General features: G+C 42.3%; 1 protein-coding gene across 13 annotated transcripts in view; it reads left to right on the top strand.

Annotated features, from left to right (window-relative positions):
* Nucleotides 1–17,216, top strand: part of DOCK9 (dedicator of cytokinesis 9) — a 154,227-nt gene that overhangs the window by 95,945 nt on the left and 41,066 nt on the right. For 7 of the 13 annotated variants that reach the window (XM_014466081.2, XM_023764190.1, XM_023764192.1 and 4 more), the window contains 6 exons: nucleotides 943–1,063; nucleotides 5,118–5,251; nucleotides 7,263–7,377; nucleotides 11,004–11,070; nucleotides 12,693–12,740; nucleotides 15,512–15,648. In XM_014466081.2, coding sequence (XP_014321567.1) covers nucleotides 943–1,063; nucleotides 5,118–5,251; nucleotides 7,263–7,377; nucleotides 11,004–11,070; nucleotides 12,693–12,740; nucleotides 15,512–15,648 — 622 coding nt within the window. Of the gene's footprint in view, nucleotides 1–942; nucleotides 1,064–5,117; nucleotides 5,252–7,262; nucleotides 7,378–11,003; nucleotides 11,071–12,692; nucleotides 12,741–15,511; nucleotides 15,649–16,201; nucleotides 16,246–17,216 lie in introns of all 13 variants that reach the window. The other 6 variants (XM_023764196.1, XM_023764191.1, XM_023764194.1 and 3 more) reach the window with 2 other exon arrangements.

Genomic DNA, 17,216 nt, shown 5'->3' with positions numbered 1-17,216 from the left:
TCCGAGGTTCTGGATGGATATGAACTTGGAAGTGACCCAATTCAACCCAGTACATACCTGTTCTCTCTTTGTGCCACTAAAACAATAATAATACACAGTACTTAGTAAATTGCATTTCTGACTAAGATGGAGGTCAGTAAACCTGTAATGATGTTTACTTTGAATTTATATTAGTTCACACAAACACTCCATCCATGCTTTTGTTCCGGCCCTCCGGTCCAGTTTAAGAATCCATTGTGGCCCTTGAGTCAAAAAGTTTGCCCACCCCTGTATCTAACCTGTGTGGTATGAAAGCTCAGTGCTAGCCCTGATTGTAATATACAGTTCTGATTATAATATACAAGGCAGTCTTTGAAAAGCCACCTCTTTGGGCTAAAGTCTCTGTCTGTAAAATTAGAAAGTCAAGCCGGATGTCAGAGAGTCCAGGCCCCACCGCCAAGAACTGACCATCTTAATTTATATTATCTTCGTCCATTCATTTAAAAATGCTTAAGTTAATTTATCATTTTAAATCTGTAGATTGGAAATTAAGTTCACTGAAGGGTGATCCCAGAAATTATCTCAAAGCTTTTTAATTGGAAGCCACCTGCCATTCATTTGGGCAGAGTTCAGCAATTTCCTTTTCCTCTTCATTCTGGACCCCTCAACCAGCTCAGATGGTAATCTTGCCACTTTGTCATCTAGCGGACACCTGGACCAAGACTTCTCTGCCCCTCGCCCCCATTAAATAGTCTGTGCTCCCTTCTCCCTGCTCTTTCCGTGGTCCACCCGCCACCTCCCTCCCTCTCTGGGGTCCCGTGTGGCTGCTCCTCCCACTCGGGCACATGTCACTTGTCAGGCTGTGCCGTCTTGTTCTAAAACCTGCCCTCACACTTTCAAGATCAGCTGGTGACTCTTTTTAAATCGTCTTTGATTATTTTTTCTCTTTCTCCCCTTTGGCAGACTGCGAAAGAGGAGACACTCACTTTGCCCGCTGTGAACCCGTTGGTGACACCACAGAAGTCTGGAAACACCTTGGACAACAGCCTGCACAAAGACCTCTTTGGCGCCATCTCTGGCATCGGTAATGCTCGGCGCCCTCCTGGGCTTCACTCTGGTTTAATTCCGAAGGTGTCTTTAATCCAGTCGTTAGTGAGCTTTCAGATTAGTACTCTGAAGTCTGCGTTTCTGCTTTGAATATTGTTTTCCTGGTTTTGATAGTTAATGATTGAACCCCCTCACCTCCGCACTGGAAAAGAGATCCCAGCGTCTCATGAATTCTGAATTTGGTGCACTTGATCACGTATTCGTACTGTTGGCTTTTTGTTAATGCCTACGTTAATTTATCACTTTAAATCTGTAAATTGGAGTGTTTCTGCTTTTAGAAGAGGAAAATCTCTGCAGGTGCGTGCGAGAGGAGTGGTAGGATTTATTTGTAGTGTTAGCAATTTAGATGAAATGTGACAATAATTTCTGCAGGGGCGAGTGGTTTATGGCTAGAGAGCGTTCCTGAGAGTGGTTTTCTAAATCTTCTTTTCCTGGGATATATTTCTATCTGAAATAATGTAAGAGCAGCCCCCATGAGGAGGAAAACAGATGGCAGAAATCAAGATCCAAATGGAGTCGTTTCTCCAAAAGAAAATGCCTGAGAAATGTACTTGTTAATATTCTGAACAATTGAGCCCCCGTGCCAGCTCCTTCATACAGAAAATGATACAAAAATATACAGAATTGTCACAGACACATTCCTGGCCTGTCTTTATCCCTTTCTCATATACCACACTGGGAATAAATGAAACGTCTTGCCATGGCGAGTGCTTAGACCACCCAGTAACGGGACTAACTCTCAGGGCAGGATGAAGGGCAGTCCTTTAGCTGAGTGATCTGCAGGACTGTTGTTCATTCTGAGGTTATGTCCTTTCATTTTGTGTTGTTCTTGTTAACATGCTGTTTCATGTGGGTGATGAATCTGGGCAGAATATAGAACCGGGAACCTCATATTAATGCTGGAATTTATCCTACAATACCAATACCAATCCTTATTCTTACTTATGTTCATGTATGTTTTTCATAGTTACACTTAATCTCATTTGGCGTCAGAGAGTAAATGCGTTAATTCATGCACACAGAGCAGAGCCTGCACACAGTGTTCCCGTCAGCCATTCTCCTGGGACCTCCACTCTGTCTGTGCCTTGCTCTGCTCGCACACCAGCCGCTGCTCCAGGCTGGAGAAGGGGCTCTCTCCAGAGGGTCTTGTCTGTGGTGGTTCACAGAAGTGGCTTTAAGTCAGACAGATGTGTTGGATCCAGACTCCACCGTTTACTAATCACCACAAGCAGTATCTCTCGTCTCTTTACCCAGTGTCCACATCTCCAAAACAGAGTCACGGTGAGGGATAAAGAGCTAATACGATATGCGCAGTGCTTGGCGTGGTAGGCATAGTGTTAACATCTGACTGCTATTATAATAAGCACAGTTCTTTAGCATTATTAATGCTTTGTGATATACTCTCAGTTTCCTAGGGCCTAGGAGTGGGTTGAAATTTTAATTCTCTGACCAGTACTCTGTAGGATTCTTGTTCCATCTTTCACTTACATGGAACTGTGGGAATGGTCAGATTAGAATGAGTGTTGTTTTGACTCTGACTTTATTCACCAGTTCCCCATGCACCTTGTTAGGTTTGGGATGCACTGAGCATGTAAAGATGAACCATTGGGTGTCTTCAACATGACTCAAATGGCATAAATGGCCTTCAGTACTCTGTGCTCATGGTGAAGTTACTGATTTAGTGTCTTTTCACTTTTTCTTGCATTTCAAGACCTGAATCCACTTTTCATAGGAATTCACCACAACAGACCTATTTAAACCCAGGCTTTATCTATCCCCCATCCCCCATCTTTAAAGATTTAAATTCTTGTTCCCAAGGAATGCCTTTCAGGGAAGCCCCCCCTATGAACTGGGTTTACCAGTTGTTTTCTGGTAGCTTTCGCAGCTCTTCTTTTAGTCATCAAGAAGTTTGCAGTTAACTTTAGATCTAGTGCCTATCCTTTAAGAGCAGACTTTCTCCTTACTTTTCCATTTAGAAGAAATCCTGTTTCCATGAATATTGAGAATGCTCCTTCAGCAGTGTTTGTTGATGTCTTTGAAACATGCTGCATGAAAATTCTAAAACTGATTTATTGCTGGATACAGACTCTCTGAGGTTTTAAAAGGCATACCTTCTTAGGCTCAGGGTTCCTTTTATCACCTACTCAGTGTATTGCCCTGGGATGTCTGTATAGAGGGAGAGAGGTGGACTACACCTCTTTTTATTTTACTTACATGTTGTGTAAGATTTTTAAAAGTTATGCACTGGGCCAGGATATAAAGTGTAAACACACACACATAACATATAGGAACATAATTCTACTAAGCGTGTTGATTTTGATTTATTGCATTTCCATCTGTTTTCCTCAGATTAGGACGGTAGTTCTGGAATTGAGCCTAAAACTCCGAGAATTTAGGACCTAATTTTACTGAGGACCTCTTTCTCCCGAGTTCTGGGTTCTACATTATCTATGAAGCCCAAGTATATCAGGAGGACTATAATTATAATTTGGTCATAATGTGTGTTTCTTTTCTCTCTCACTATAGAAAAAGGCTCATAGTTTTTTCATAGGGTTTCACCTGCTCCTTGTGACAATCAGTCACATCGTTTCTATTCTGGGGAGCCGCCTGTGGCCAGGGGGTCACATGTTCCATCCTTCACTTACATCATTTCATTCCTCTGGCTCTTCTCTTCTTGGTTTTAATACACTGAATCGGTTTCGGGGATGGTGGTGGATAAACCCGAGTGTTAGGTCGGGGGAGGGATTCATTTAGAAGTGTCTTAGTCCATGGCAGCTAGTTCCCATGCTGAAACCTGAGATGGCCAGCCCATTGTGAGGTACCAGGTAGAGGCATCCTCAGCTTGGGCGTGGGAGACCGTGCTTACAGCTTGCTCGAGTGGTGCCAAAAGGCTCCTCGTGCCCCTGCACAGCCAGCCAGGCCTTTCCGATGGAGGCGTGCGTTTTGGTTCAGCACAGGATGTACAAGTCTCAGAGTCAGTTTTAATTATGTGATTTACGCACATCTTATCTAAGCAGGAAGTCGATCAGTCACATTGAAAAATTGCACAGCACCGTGGCGGGTGCTGATTTCTGCTTTCAAATGCTGTTTTTTATCGGATGTCACGAATTTTACATCCAAGTTAGATTTCCTGTCTGCTTGTCACTGTTTATTGCAGAGCTTCCCACAAATCCTCAGTTCACATCACTCATATTGTCACAGTAATTTTTTCATGGGGTCCTCAGACCAAAAAAAAAACACCTAATAGTTCTGTTTGTTAAGTACTTAGGACCAAGTAACCTAAGTACTTATATGCTAACAGCTTAGTAGGCATTTGAAAAAATATCCATAAATTTAAAGAAAACCATTTGTATTATTTTTAAAAACCACAGCTCTTACTAATGGGATGTGTGTGTCTGTTGGGCACCGCCCAGCTTCTCCAGTTTTGAATCAGGTTGCTCATAGTCCTCCTCATTTTGTTCCACATTGATTTTTGCCCAGTACTTGCTTTTTATCATAGCAGCCGCCAAAAATACCCCCTTCACAAATATATGACATCATCGAAAGGCATGTGGCATGACCTAATGTTGAAACTACAGTTTCCGACAGATGTCAAGTATCGTTGTGTTTTCCTTGAAAATGTAAACTATCCCAGGACACCCCTCTAAGTTTTCTAGGGCACCTCAGCACACAGTTTGAACACGGTGGGTGTGCTGCATGATTTAATTTTATTTTTTATTTAATAGTTGTAGGTGGTTTTATCTTTTAAATATGTTTTAAATTCTTCATTCTACCCCATTCTGAAACAGTATGTGCTCCTTTAGTCTCTGCCATCAAAGGTGGTTTCTCATAAGTGAATTGGTAGCTATGGCTGAATGTTTCTGATTAAAGTTTGTTTTTATCTACTTGATAGGTGATTGAATGCAACTCTTGGGCCAAATGCCTAACAGAAAAAAAATAAGTGCCGTAAAAGTAATTTTTCTTTGTTTAGTGCTTATCTGTACTTTGTTCTGTCTCACCTAAACTTTGTTCTTGGCTTAATTCTCGTTTAGCTTCTCCGTATACAACTTCGACTCCAAACATCAACAGTGTGAAAAATGCTGATTCGAGAGGATCCCTCATTAGCACCGATTCAGGGAACAGCTTTCTAGAAAGGAATATTGAGAAGAGCAATTCCCTGGATAAGGTAATTTCTTTTCAGATAATGTGTTTCTTATAACAAATAGATTTAGCCCAAAGTAAACATACTTCATGTTCTAGTGTTCATTGTGTGACCTTTAAAACAAAACAAAACAAAAAAACCCTACAAAAACCTCAGTTAATCTGGAGTAGATCGTCAGAGTAGTAACTAAGAATGGGGCCCATTCCCTGGAACCCCCTGCTTCCTGTTTCCAGAATACCAGATTCGGGCAGTGTTTACAGTTTGGCAAGTGGTTCTGGCAGGTTGGACAGCTAGGGAAATCAGAATGCCACTCATTTAGAACCCCTGTGGTCTGTATGCCGGAGAACACCATTTATAACACAGCTGTCCATGCACACAGGCATTGGTTCCAAAGCCAGCTCCAGAAAAGATTAATTGACCATACAGGTGATTCCAGGGTAAGGCTTCATTTCAAATCACTTTTTCACACTGTCCAACCCCAGCCCAGCAGATCTTCCTCATATTAAACCTTCTGTCTTGAAATGACTAAGGCTCAGACTATTTGGGACTTTGTGGGAATAGATAAAGCTTGGATTTAAACGTGAGACCGTGACAGGTTGGTCTCACTTAAATTTATTTCAAGGTATAGGCAAGCACATGTACGTTGACTAAACATGTGAACCATTTAGGGATGTATTCCTAGCTCTCAGAAACATGGGACACATCCTTCCTCGGCACCAGGTTTGTCATCTCATCGCGCGTTTCCGTGGCTGGCATTGACATGGCTGTCCGTAACTGCTGTATGTAGAGGTGTGTGCATCGCAGTGTGGGGTGTGTCATGACCTGTCGAACTTCTCCCTTGACCCTGACATGCCTTCGCGTGTAGAGGGAGAAGCTGCTCAGGAGGCACTCCGCCTGCGTCATACGCAGCGCTGGCCAGGAGGAGGAGGAGGAGGAGAGCTGCCCGTCAGCCAGGAAACACCGGGTCACTGTGGACTTCTCCCTTCTCACCATCCCGCCTCTGCTAGAGGAAACCTTGCCTGCGGCACCTTCCCTCCCGCTGCAGGAAGCACGGAGTCCTCCCAGCGGCTCTGAGGAAGTGGGTGGGCCAGGTGATGCATCTGCACCCCGGTTTTGCCACTAACAGCTCCCATATTTCTTTCTTGACTACAAATATTCATGGATGTTATGAATTAGACCTATTTATCATATTTTTTTTTCTCAATTGCCCACTAATACCTTGAATGAGAGAGAGTTTTTCACTAATCTTTCTGCTTTGGTATTTGGCAAAAAAATTTCCCTGACTTCAGTTGGAAATGTAACTTTGAGGATTTTTAAATCTTCTGTGTTTTTATCATGAGATGTGATTCTTGTTCTTTTTTTTTTTTTATGTGAACCTTTTGAACTTGTGAACCTGCTGTCTAGTGGCAAAACGGCCCTCGCCCTGCATCCTGAGTTTTCTGGCGTTTGCGGTGTTGAGCTAAGCTGATGATGGAGTGACCTCATCAGCTTAGGGTCTTTGGCAGTGCTGTGCTGAGGTGACCCCAGGTTTTCCTGCCGGGCGCCTGCCCATGGTTTTCCCCAAGGGTGCCCCAGGAGGTAACTGAATGGCAGCAACTCAGCCCCAGGCCTTTGTGGCTGGTACTCAGCAGCACCATAGACTTCTGCTGTCTCAGCCACGGACACTTTCCTGAGGATGTGGTTGGTCCTGCAGTGTCGTCTGAATCCTCATTCCTGCTTTTCTGCATGAGGTTTGACTTGGCATTTCAGAGCTAAGCTGGTAACTCAACGATGGTCATCCAGTTGGAAAGGCTGGCGCCTCTGGCTTGTCCCTTAGGAGAGTGTGCGCGGGAGACAAGCCAGAGCTTGTGTGGAGCAGCACTTGTGTGTATTCAGGGAAGGCGCCTGATGTGTGTTGACAAATTATCTATACCTTCCAGTCGGAATGATTGGCCTCAATTCTAAGAACCTTTCTCTTCCAAGGTAGAAAAGTGAAGCTGATTTTGTGTTACCTGCTGTTGAAGGAGAAAAACCCACCCGTATTTCCTTTCTTTAGCACCAACAGAGTGGCACTTTGGGGAATGCCATGGTTCGCTGTGACAAACTGGACCAGTCTGAGATTAAGAGCCTGCTGATGTGTTTCCTCTACATCTTGAAAAGCATGTCTGATGGTAGGTAAAAATGGAGATATCTGCTTTACTTTCCTTGTTTCGATGTTTGGGTTATTTTTTAAAGATTATAATTGGTTGAAAGGATATAAGGATTTAAAACAATTTTCCTCCTTGTTTGAAATACATGTTGATTTTCTAAATGGAGTAGGAATAAAAGTCTTAATTTGGAAAAGTATTTTTATTATTTTATTCTAGAAAATGAGTCCTAAAATGTGAATGGGACTATTTTATACATTTATGTTGAACTCAGACCTACCATCTTAACTAAAGGAGGCAGCTGCAGAGAAGCAAAGCAGCTTTTTTATTTTGTTTTAAATGTCATTGTTTAAACAAACATACTGGCAACTTGCACAACTTTATTAGTCTGTTTCTTGAATTAGAAAATACAGTGTTGGGGAACCTCAGCATCTCTTCCATTTAGAGTGTGCGACATTGCTGGCTTTACCGGAAGCAAATCATGTTATTGAAATATCCTCTCCTGAGGATAGTTTTTCCATTGCTCTTCAGAGAGAGCGGAGAGGAGGAAGGGAGGAGAGAGAGAGAGGGAGAGAGAGAGAGAGAGAGAGAGAGAGAGAGAGAGAGAGAGGGGAACACTGGTGTGAGAGAGATACATTGATTGGTTGCCTCACGCACGTGCCCCTTCAGAGGCAGGGAGCGAACCTGAAATCCAGGCACATGCCCTTGACCAGGAATCAGCCCTGAGACTCGTAGGTCTGTGGGCTGATGCTCTAACAACTAAGCCATAATGGCCAGGGTGTTCCTTTTATAACAAGCTTCCATTTTAGCAGCAATACAGCCTGATCTTACAACTCAGATGTTAGGAACAGCATACCTGTCCTTAAAGTGCTTCAGGACTGGATTATTTCATTCTTCTGTCAGTTTGTTACCTTTAAATAACTAGTTAAAAAAAGAACAAACAAGATTTTCTTTGATGACCAAATGCAAGAGCACTGGGCACTTATTCTGATATGAGCACTGGGCACTTATTCTGATATTTGGGTTATAAAGTTGAAATTCTTTTCATTAAGTCAAAAGTTCTAAACTTTCTATTATGGTAGTGACTTTTAGCCAGCTATGATCCTATTTTTCCTATGTTGAAAGATTTTTTAAAATATTTTAAGTTTCAAATAATAAATATGGTTTATAACATAACTGCTTTTTAAAGACAAATACCAGAAATTTTGCATCCAAGTGAAAGTTATCCTTTAAAGTCGGCCCTTTGGAAGGCCATGCACAGATTTTAAGGTACAACAACCTCTTCAAAAGAGTTTTATAGTATTTTTTAAATTACCTGAAGTTATTCATTTCTTTCCTTTATAATTAGAGTTTTTTGTGTGTCATGTTTCAGAAATCTTCAACTGTCTCTAGGATCATGAAGATATTCTCCTATATTTTCTTTAAAAGCTCTATTATTTAAATTTTCACATTTAAAGCTTAGCTACCGAGAATGGATTTTCGTGTATGGAATGGGGTAGGGGAGAAATACTCTTCAGCATAGTTGACCCGACAGACAACCAAAATCGATTGTAACTCTGTGTCTATTCTTTCCTTTATTCCACACTTAACGAGTACCTTCCACATGCTGGGCCCTCATGCTCTGCACCTTCTTGTGCCTCCTCCCTTCTTCATGGAGCTTGGCTTGCTCTTCCCCCTCTTCTCAGCCAGTAGCCTGGCCACTGACTGGCCACACATGTCTGCAAGTTGACCTGGAGAGGCCCACCAGCACTCACTTGGCTCCCTGGGTTCTCACAACACCAGGATGACCAGGTTCAAATAACCAGAGTCTGTCACTCTGGAATCTAAACTCAAAACCCCTGAAAAATGGAAGCTCCCTGACCCACCCTTGTCACTGGCCCAATAGGCCAAATACGGCTTTTAAAATCAGGTGTACTAAATTGGAGAATAACTTAACTTCCCTGAGCCTTCATTAGCTTCTCTGTAAATTGGAACTCTCTGCCTCTGATTGTGGTGAGAATTTGATGGTATACTGTATGTGACATCATGAGACCTCCTGGCACAGTGCCTGCACATAACAGATTCTCAATCTATATCCCCTGGCTTCCCCGTATGTCCCTGTTCCTGACAATGTAGAGGAACAGTCCAAGGCCATGCATCTTCCTGCGCCATCGGCATCTCTACAGCCACCTTCTCACTCAACCTCAGGCTCCCAAATCAATGTCTCAGAGAGAAATCTCTTCACCTGTTTCTGAACCTCAATGTAAAATACTGTAAGAATGTAAAAATATTTAACTATCAAATGATAACAGTCTGTGGAGTGTGCTAATGGTTAAGGGTCATACACAGAACATACCTCCTGCAATTAAATTTGTAGAATTTGCCTTAATTACAATATACAGGTGGTCTCAATGAAGAGTAAGTGTGGGTTCTTCATTAAGAGTACAGTGTAGCATTGTGTGGGGAAGCAGGCACTGCTTGTTTGGAAGTCTATTTAGCAGGATCTGTGGAAGTTGAAAATGCACATACCATTTGACAGAGCTATTTCACATCTAAGAATTTGTCCTGTAGACATAGTTGGACAGGTGTGCAAAGACCCATGCAAAAGGATATTCGTTGAAGCACAATTCATAATAGCATAAGATTAGGGGTTAAACAAGTAAGTGTCTATCAGTAAGAGCCTGGCTAAATCAGTTATGCAGCTTGAAAAACATTGAGATAGATCTAGGCCATATTGTTGAATTAAAACTCAGAAAGGACAAAACAGTGTGTGTAGTATAGTATGCATGCTTCCATGTGTGTGTGGAGGCCCGATGCCAAAATTCATGCACTTGGGGGGTGGGGGTGGGGGGTCCCTCAGCCTGACCTGTGCCCTCTCCCAGTCCAGGAGCCCTCGGGGGATGTCTGACTGAAAGGCTCCTGCCACCACTGCTGCACTCGCCAGCCGTGAGCCTGGCTTCTGGCTGAATGGCAGTCCCCCTGTGGGAGCACACTGACCACCAGGGGGCAGCTCCTGTGTTGAACATCTGACACCCCCCCCCCCACCCTCGCCCCCGTGGTCAGTGCACGTCATAGTGACCAGTCGTTCCGCCATTGGTCTGAAACCAGCTTTCTGACATCCCCGAGGGGTCCCGGGGGTCCTGGATTGCGAGAGCACGATTGGGGCCGGGGAGGGACCGTAGGAGGGCTCCAGGGCATGTCCCGCCTGGCTCCCTCCGTCCCCATTGGCCAGACCCCAGCAGCAAGCTAACCTACTGGTCGGAGTGTCTGCCCCCTGGTGGCACATCATAGCAACTGGTTGACCAGTCAACTGTCTGCCCCCTGTTGGTCAGTGCACATCACAGCAACTGTTGAGCAGCCTTAGCGTATCATTAGCATATTATGCTTTGATTGGTTGAACCAGACAATCAGACACTTATCATATTGGGCTTTTATTATATAGGATAGCACTAGATGATGTACAAAGACATTAAACTTCAAGGTTCAAACATAGCTTCTTTAGATTGAATAAGCCCGTTGTATGTGTTATCCAGATGGGTCACTGTGGTTTGTCCTCTGATTAGCTGTAAAAGGGGGCAGGGTATGGAGGCCTATACTCTGAGATCTCATCCCATCTCATAATGTACAGAATGCGCATCATGATTCTGACCTGATAAATGTTTACTTTCTAGATGCGTTGTTTACGTATTGGAACAAGGCTTCAACATCTGAACTTATGGACTTTTTTACAATATCTGAGTGAGTAGTTTTGTTTTGTTAATTGCCTCTTGATTTTTCCTGGCCAGTGAAGAGGTGTGAAGAATACTGTGTAGTTGAACCAGGAATGCAGATATTCATATCCATACTCTTAAGCTATTTCTCCTGGACCTGATCCCAGCACCTGCTCTCATGAGCTTATGACTCAGTGGTCAGTGACCAACCTTAAATTATTAGACATGAGGTTGTTATAAGAGGTAACTACTAGTACTCTTGAGTATAAGCCATTTTAATAAAATAATAGAAAATGTATTAGCTGAGTTGGGTGGATGCTGCATTAAGTTGAGTCTAACCTATCTCAAATAGATGCAGAAACTGAGATAGAAAAATTGCTATAATTTTTAAATGTAAGATAAGTAAAATCTTACATATTACATATGTTATCTCATTTTTTCTCTTTAGTTTAAGTTTCTGGTTTTCTTTAAGATCATTACACGAATCCACAATCCATTATCCAAAACTGCTGGGGCCAGATGATTTTCCAAATTCAGAATTTTTTGGATTTTTGAAAAATTTGCATATAGAGTAAACTCCATAAGACCTCAGCAGGTCTCAGGCAACACCCACAGTCAAACACATTACTGTTTCTGCAGTAAAAAATTATTTCTGCAGTACTGTCATTATTCATAATCATTGGGTAAATCATAACTATAAGTAGTTTTATGTTTGTTAGTGGGGTCCTGATTCACGGCCAAATGAATTTGCACAAACTCAGTTGGAACCCTATGGTGCTCTGAGCTTTGTGCGTTTGGTTCATAGTCTCATGACTGTTCTCTCTGATGATTAAAGGTGGGAGTTGTCACTTGGTGAGACGAAATTCAGCATCAGAAGAACTTACTGGACATTATTTTAACTGCCTCTTATTATATGCTTTTTAAAAAATCAATATTGTGGGTATATTAAAACAAAACAAAAGATGATGTCTGTAAGGGGCCAGTCTATTTACTTAAGCCAAAAGAGAGAGCTCCTTACATAGATTTGAATGAGCACGGATAAGCAACTCAGAGCAGTGCAGTAGGGCATACAGTTTCCATGGTGGTTTCTAAGGCACACTGCCTGGGTCAACATCTGAACCCTGAGTGGATGGACAGTCCTATGGGTCCTAAGCCTTTCTTCTGTGTGGCTTACACCGCCCACTACAATTCTGGCAGCAGCATAATATGGGGCCTCCTTTGCAGGTTAGAAATTTTATCTTGGTTTAGAGGGGCCTTCCAGAGAATTTCTGACAACCTGAAGTAAGGGACTAGTACCGTGGTCAGCAAACCATGGCTCGCAAGCCACATGCGGCTCTTTGGCCCCTTGAGTGTGGCTCTTCCACAAAATACCACGTGCAGCACGCACGTTCAGTGCGATTGAAACTTCGCGGCCCATGCGCAGAAGTCGGTATTTTCTGGAAGAGCCGGTATTTTGTGGAAGAGCCACACTGAAGGGGCCAAAGAGCCCCATGTGGCCCGTGAGCCACGGTTTGCCGAGCCGCAGTTTGCCAACCACTGGGCTAGTAAGAATTTATTGAATGTGTTATTGTTGATGGGCTTAAATAAAACAATGCATTGAAAATAATTTTATCTTCGTGTTTCCCTGATAATCTTTCATCCTGTCTGCAGAGTCTGCTTGCACCAGTTCCAGTACATGGGGAAGCGATATATAGCCAGGTACTGTGGGGGTTTCAGTTTCAAGTATTATGTCATTTTCTGTATTACTTGGATCTGAATGTGTGGGAATTGTCATCTGTGGTGATTGGCAGTTGGGATTCTCATAAACAGCCATGAAGGCAGTTGGCAGGTCTTTGGATTGCGATCATAAAATCTGTTTGCATCTTTCGCCTACATTCCTTCTGTTTCGTTTTTCTCATGCATATCTCTTGGAAAGATCCTCCTTCGTGGCCTGTTGCTACACTTCTAGCCTTGCTTCCAAGTTCTCCCTCATGTCCTGTTCCTTCTGTCTTCTTTTTCTCCTCTCCCACTTCCTCTTGACGTGTCTTCTGGCTCTTTTCTCCTTCCCCAAATATTTCTCTTTACCAGTTTTACTTTCAAAGGTTTTTTGTGGTGGTTTTTTTTTGGTTGAACCATTCCGTCTTCCAACTTCAAAGACAATTTCTCATCTAACACATTCCTTTTCCTTAATGAGAGAATGTTTTCAGTCCATCTCAAATGTGTTTGGACTTGCACAAAAACTCTAAAATTGAGCCTTTTCTCCTCTACTTCTAAGTAAGCTACCCGTGCCTTTTGTTTTTACCCAACCAGAACCCTGTGTGGAGTATCATAAACCCACACTGCCCTGTCCCACAATAAACGCTTGGTTCTGCACTGAGTTTGGGGAGAGCTAGAAACTCATGGCTGACGGGTACCCAGGCAGCTCCTTCTTGGGAGGTATTTCCCGGAGCACATCTTGTTGTTACCAAGTTCTTACCCCTGCCCTGTAGCCATTCAGTGTGTCTGTGCTCTATTCTATGCTGTGTGTTCTGTGATAATGTACTTATGGGGTCCTGGTCTAAATATCATATTTTTCTAATGCTATTGTTTTTAATAGTTTAATTATCAGTAAACATTTGTTTTAAGAAAATCTTTAAAATTTAGTTGTAATTGAGTTATTTTCTCTTACCTATAATTTTGTTTAGTAGCAATGAAATAGGAAAGAGATTTTTAATATGTTTTCTGTCTGCATGAAAATTTTGCTTTTTATGTTAATATTGTTCTTGGGATATTTGAGAAATTTTCAGAATTACATTTTATGTTAAGTAAAAGTATATGTTTTCTTTTAAAAAGGCCAAATTTAGAGAGAATATTTTATGCTTTCCTCCTATAATATTTTCTATTTTTAATAGAAATAGGTTGGCACTTAAAGTTCTCTAATCTTAATTCTTTTATTTTTATCATAACAGTAATTTTTACATTTGAGATTTTGAGTACCAAATGCAAGTATACACAAGGTATCCATAGACAATAGATCCCCTTTGACTTTGTCCCGTGGAGATGGGCAGTGTATTTGTAACAAAAAGGCACTGAACCAGGCAAGCTTCCCACCCTTCCTGCACTCACTGTGACCTACGTCACAAGATGACATTAGGAAAATGTGCAAAATAGAATAAAATGCCTCAGAGCCGAACATGGTGAATGTGGGAAGCTGACATTTTTCTGCCCCAACAAAATATTTTAAAATTGGGTTTTGTGAAACTGTTAACTCACTTTTCAGTGACTACACATTTGATTTTTTAAAAGAAAATCCTCCAATGTCATAAGTACCTTGTATATACTTGCATATAAAAGTATGCATCTTTTGACCACCTTAAAAATGGATGAGCAGGGGACAGTGGAGGGCTGGGGTGCGGTGCTTTGTCACGTGCTCTGTGGAAAGACACACCATGCTTTGTAGAAAATCACCACGGTCTCCGCTGCATGGGAAAACGATTCCGAGCGGTGATTTAAACGTCATCAGTGTTTGCTGTTCACGGTGGTCTGGTTTAATGAGTCCTGCGCCTTCTCATTGTGTCACCTTGAAATCACCCAGCAGCATGCTGCCCGATGATACCCCATGCATGCCCTGTTCTACTCCACACGATAACACAGTGAGGGACACGGCTGGCTAAGGGATGGGGATAGGCGTCATCCCGGCACGGGTCTCATTTTTCATCTGCTCTGGTGGTGGTACACAACAGGAATTTAGCTGTTTGATTGCTAACCCAGATCACTTTTCTATTTTCTTTACTTGACTGCTGACAAGTTTAACAAAGTGTGTGGCTCTTCTCCTTCCTGCCTGGGTAAGAATAAAGGTGTTAAAACTGCTTCATATAATCCTTCCCATTGCATGTTTGTTCTCTGTTTCTTCCAATGCATTATTTTAATTTAAAAAAGTTTTTTTGCTCTTTAATAGCACATATAATTTAAAAAGATTTGTGGTGCTTTGGCAGTTGTCGGAACGCTAACTTTAGCACCATGTTGACTGGTGCTCAATTTTTTTCTTTTTTAAAAATATTTTTAATGTTTTTTTAATTGATTTTTTAGAGAGACAGGAAGGGAGAGGGAGAGAGAGATAGAAACATCAATGAGAGAGAAACATCATCAGTCAGCTGCCTCCTGTACGCCCTCTACTGGGAATCGAACCGGTGACCTCTTGCTGCATGGGTCGATGCTCAACCACTGAGCCATACTGGCTGGGCTCCATTTTTTTTCTTTTTAAGTAGCATCTCTAAAGTACTTTCTAAAACTGAAAAGTTCTCTGCTTTGGCTTGGTTTTCGCTTCTCCGTCGTCATTGGTGCTTTGCTGTGAGCCCTGTGTGTCTCTGGCTCACAGACAGGCTCTCTGTGCTTGGTTCTCGCGTGGCCCGTCTGCTCTCCGCTGTGTCTTCGCCTCACTAACGCTCCCGGTCTCTCTGCAGTGTAACAAGTCTAACTTTTGCTTCTATCCCATTTCACTCATGTTGCAGGAACCAGGAAGGGTTGGGACCCATAGTTCATGATCGAAAGTCTCAGACATTGCCTGTTTCCCATAACAGAACAGGAATGATGCATGCCAGATTGCAGCAGCTGGGCAGCCTGGATAACTCTCTCACTTTTAACCACAGTAAGTCCCATGACATACCATCGTAACAGCCAGCCATCTCATGTGACAGCTCAGAGGGGAGAGCCCCAGGCCACACCACACACCACATCACCAACCTGACTTTTCTTCCAGCTCAGAGCAAGTAGGATGAAGAGCTCAAGGCGCAGTTCCCTTCCTCGGAGAATGACACAATGTGGACCACGGTCAACTACGACGCCAGACCTAAAAGTGCTAGCCCCTTGGCCCAACCTCTCTGGTTGTGTTTTTAAAGCAAAATTTGGCAGGTTCAATAGCCAAACATTCTATGATATTTTTAATTTAACATTCGGATTCATTGCCTGTCACCAATTTATCATTGATTTCCCCCTTCGCCCCCCCCCCCTCCCGTAATGTCTGAGAACATCTGGGACAGATGTTGTTCGCCCTGATCCCACGCATGTAATTGATCAGCGTCCACATTCTGACATTCCAGCTTAGAATGTATGTTTAACTGCTGTGAAACCATAAAGCCGGTGAATCAATTTGTGAGGGTGTGGAAAAGCCAATAACAAAGTGACTTTTTCTGTGTTTTCAGTGTGAGAAAGATATCAAGTGTGCTTGGAATTTCTGTAGACAATGGTAAGATTTAATCAGGTTGAAGTCTGCTTTCCAAAGGCTGCTTCACTTGCAAATCGAGACCTTTTGTTCATCTTGCCTTCCTAACTTTGGTGCTTTCTAACTGCACAGTAGAGACTCTGCCAAAATGTGGGCCCATATTTTTTACTTTCTTCCGTCACCAGAGGGGATGTGCTGTTCCTAAAATTTAAGTGTTTCATCTTCTTAAAGGTTTCTCAAAGCAGAAAACCTAAAAGATATCAACCATGCAGCACTTTGAAAACTAACATGATCATTTATGATAAATACCATTTCCGTTAGTGGTGTGTTCTCTGAATTGTTCCATCTTTTCTCCAAGCATGACATAGCTAGTTATTGTTCTATCTAGACCATGTTTGTGCTCATTTTAAGTAACGTCTTTAGTACATGGTTATTAATATCTCCTCATCATTTCTAATCATAGGAACTCCATTCACTGTGACTTCCATACCTCTTTCTTAATGTAGGCCAGGAGTAAAGACAATATTCCCATCACATTACATTGATAATACAGCTGACCCTTGAACAACATGGGAGCCAGGAGCACAATCACCCTCACCGTCAAAAATCCTCGTATAACTTTTGATTCCGCCCAAATTCAACTACTAATAGCCTATGGTTGACTGGGAGCCTTATTGGTAACACAAACAGTTCATTAGCACATATTTTATATGGTATATGCTGTATTCTTACATAAGTGATCTAGAGAAAATAATGTTATTAAGAGAATCGTAAGAAAGAGAAAATGCATTTACAGTGCTTATTGGAAAAAAAAAAATCTTCCTATAAGTGGATCCATGCAGTTCAAACCCGTATTGTTCCAGGATCAGCTGTAGATGAAATAAGAAAGCTGAGCAATCAAAATACAGCAGCTTCCCATTCTTCCTCCCCTGACCACATTAAATGTAATGGGCATTGTCTCTCTTTAGAAAATTCTAGGCCTAATTTAAATCGGG

This window comes from Myotis lucifugus, unplaced genomic scaffold (assembly GCF_000147115.1).
Source record: "Myotis lucifugus unplaced genomic scaffold, Myoluc2.0 scaffold_320, whole genome shotgun sequence".
In the NCBI taxonomy this organism is placed as follows: Eukaryota; Metazoa; Chordata; class Mammalia; order Chiroptera; family Vespertilionidae; genus Myotis; species Myotis lucifugus.
This window is presented reverse-complemented; position numbering and strand designations above follow the sequence as displayed.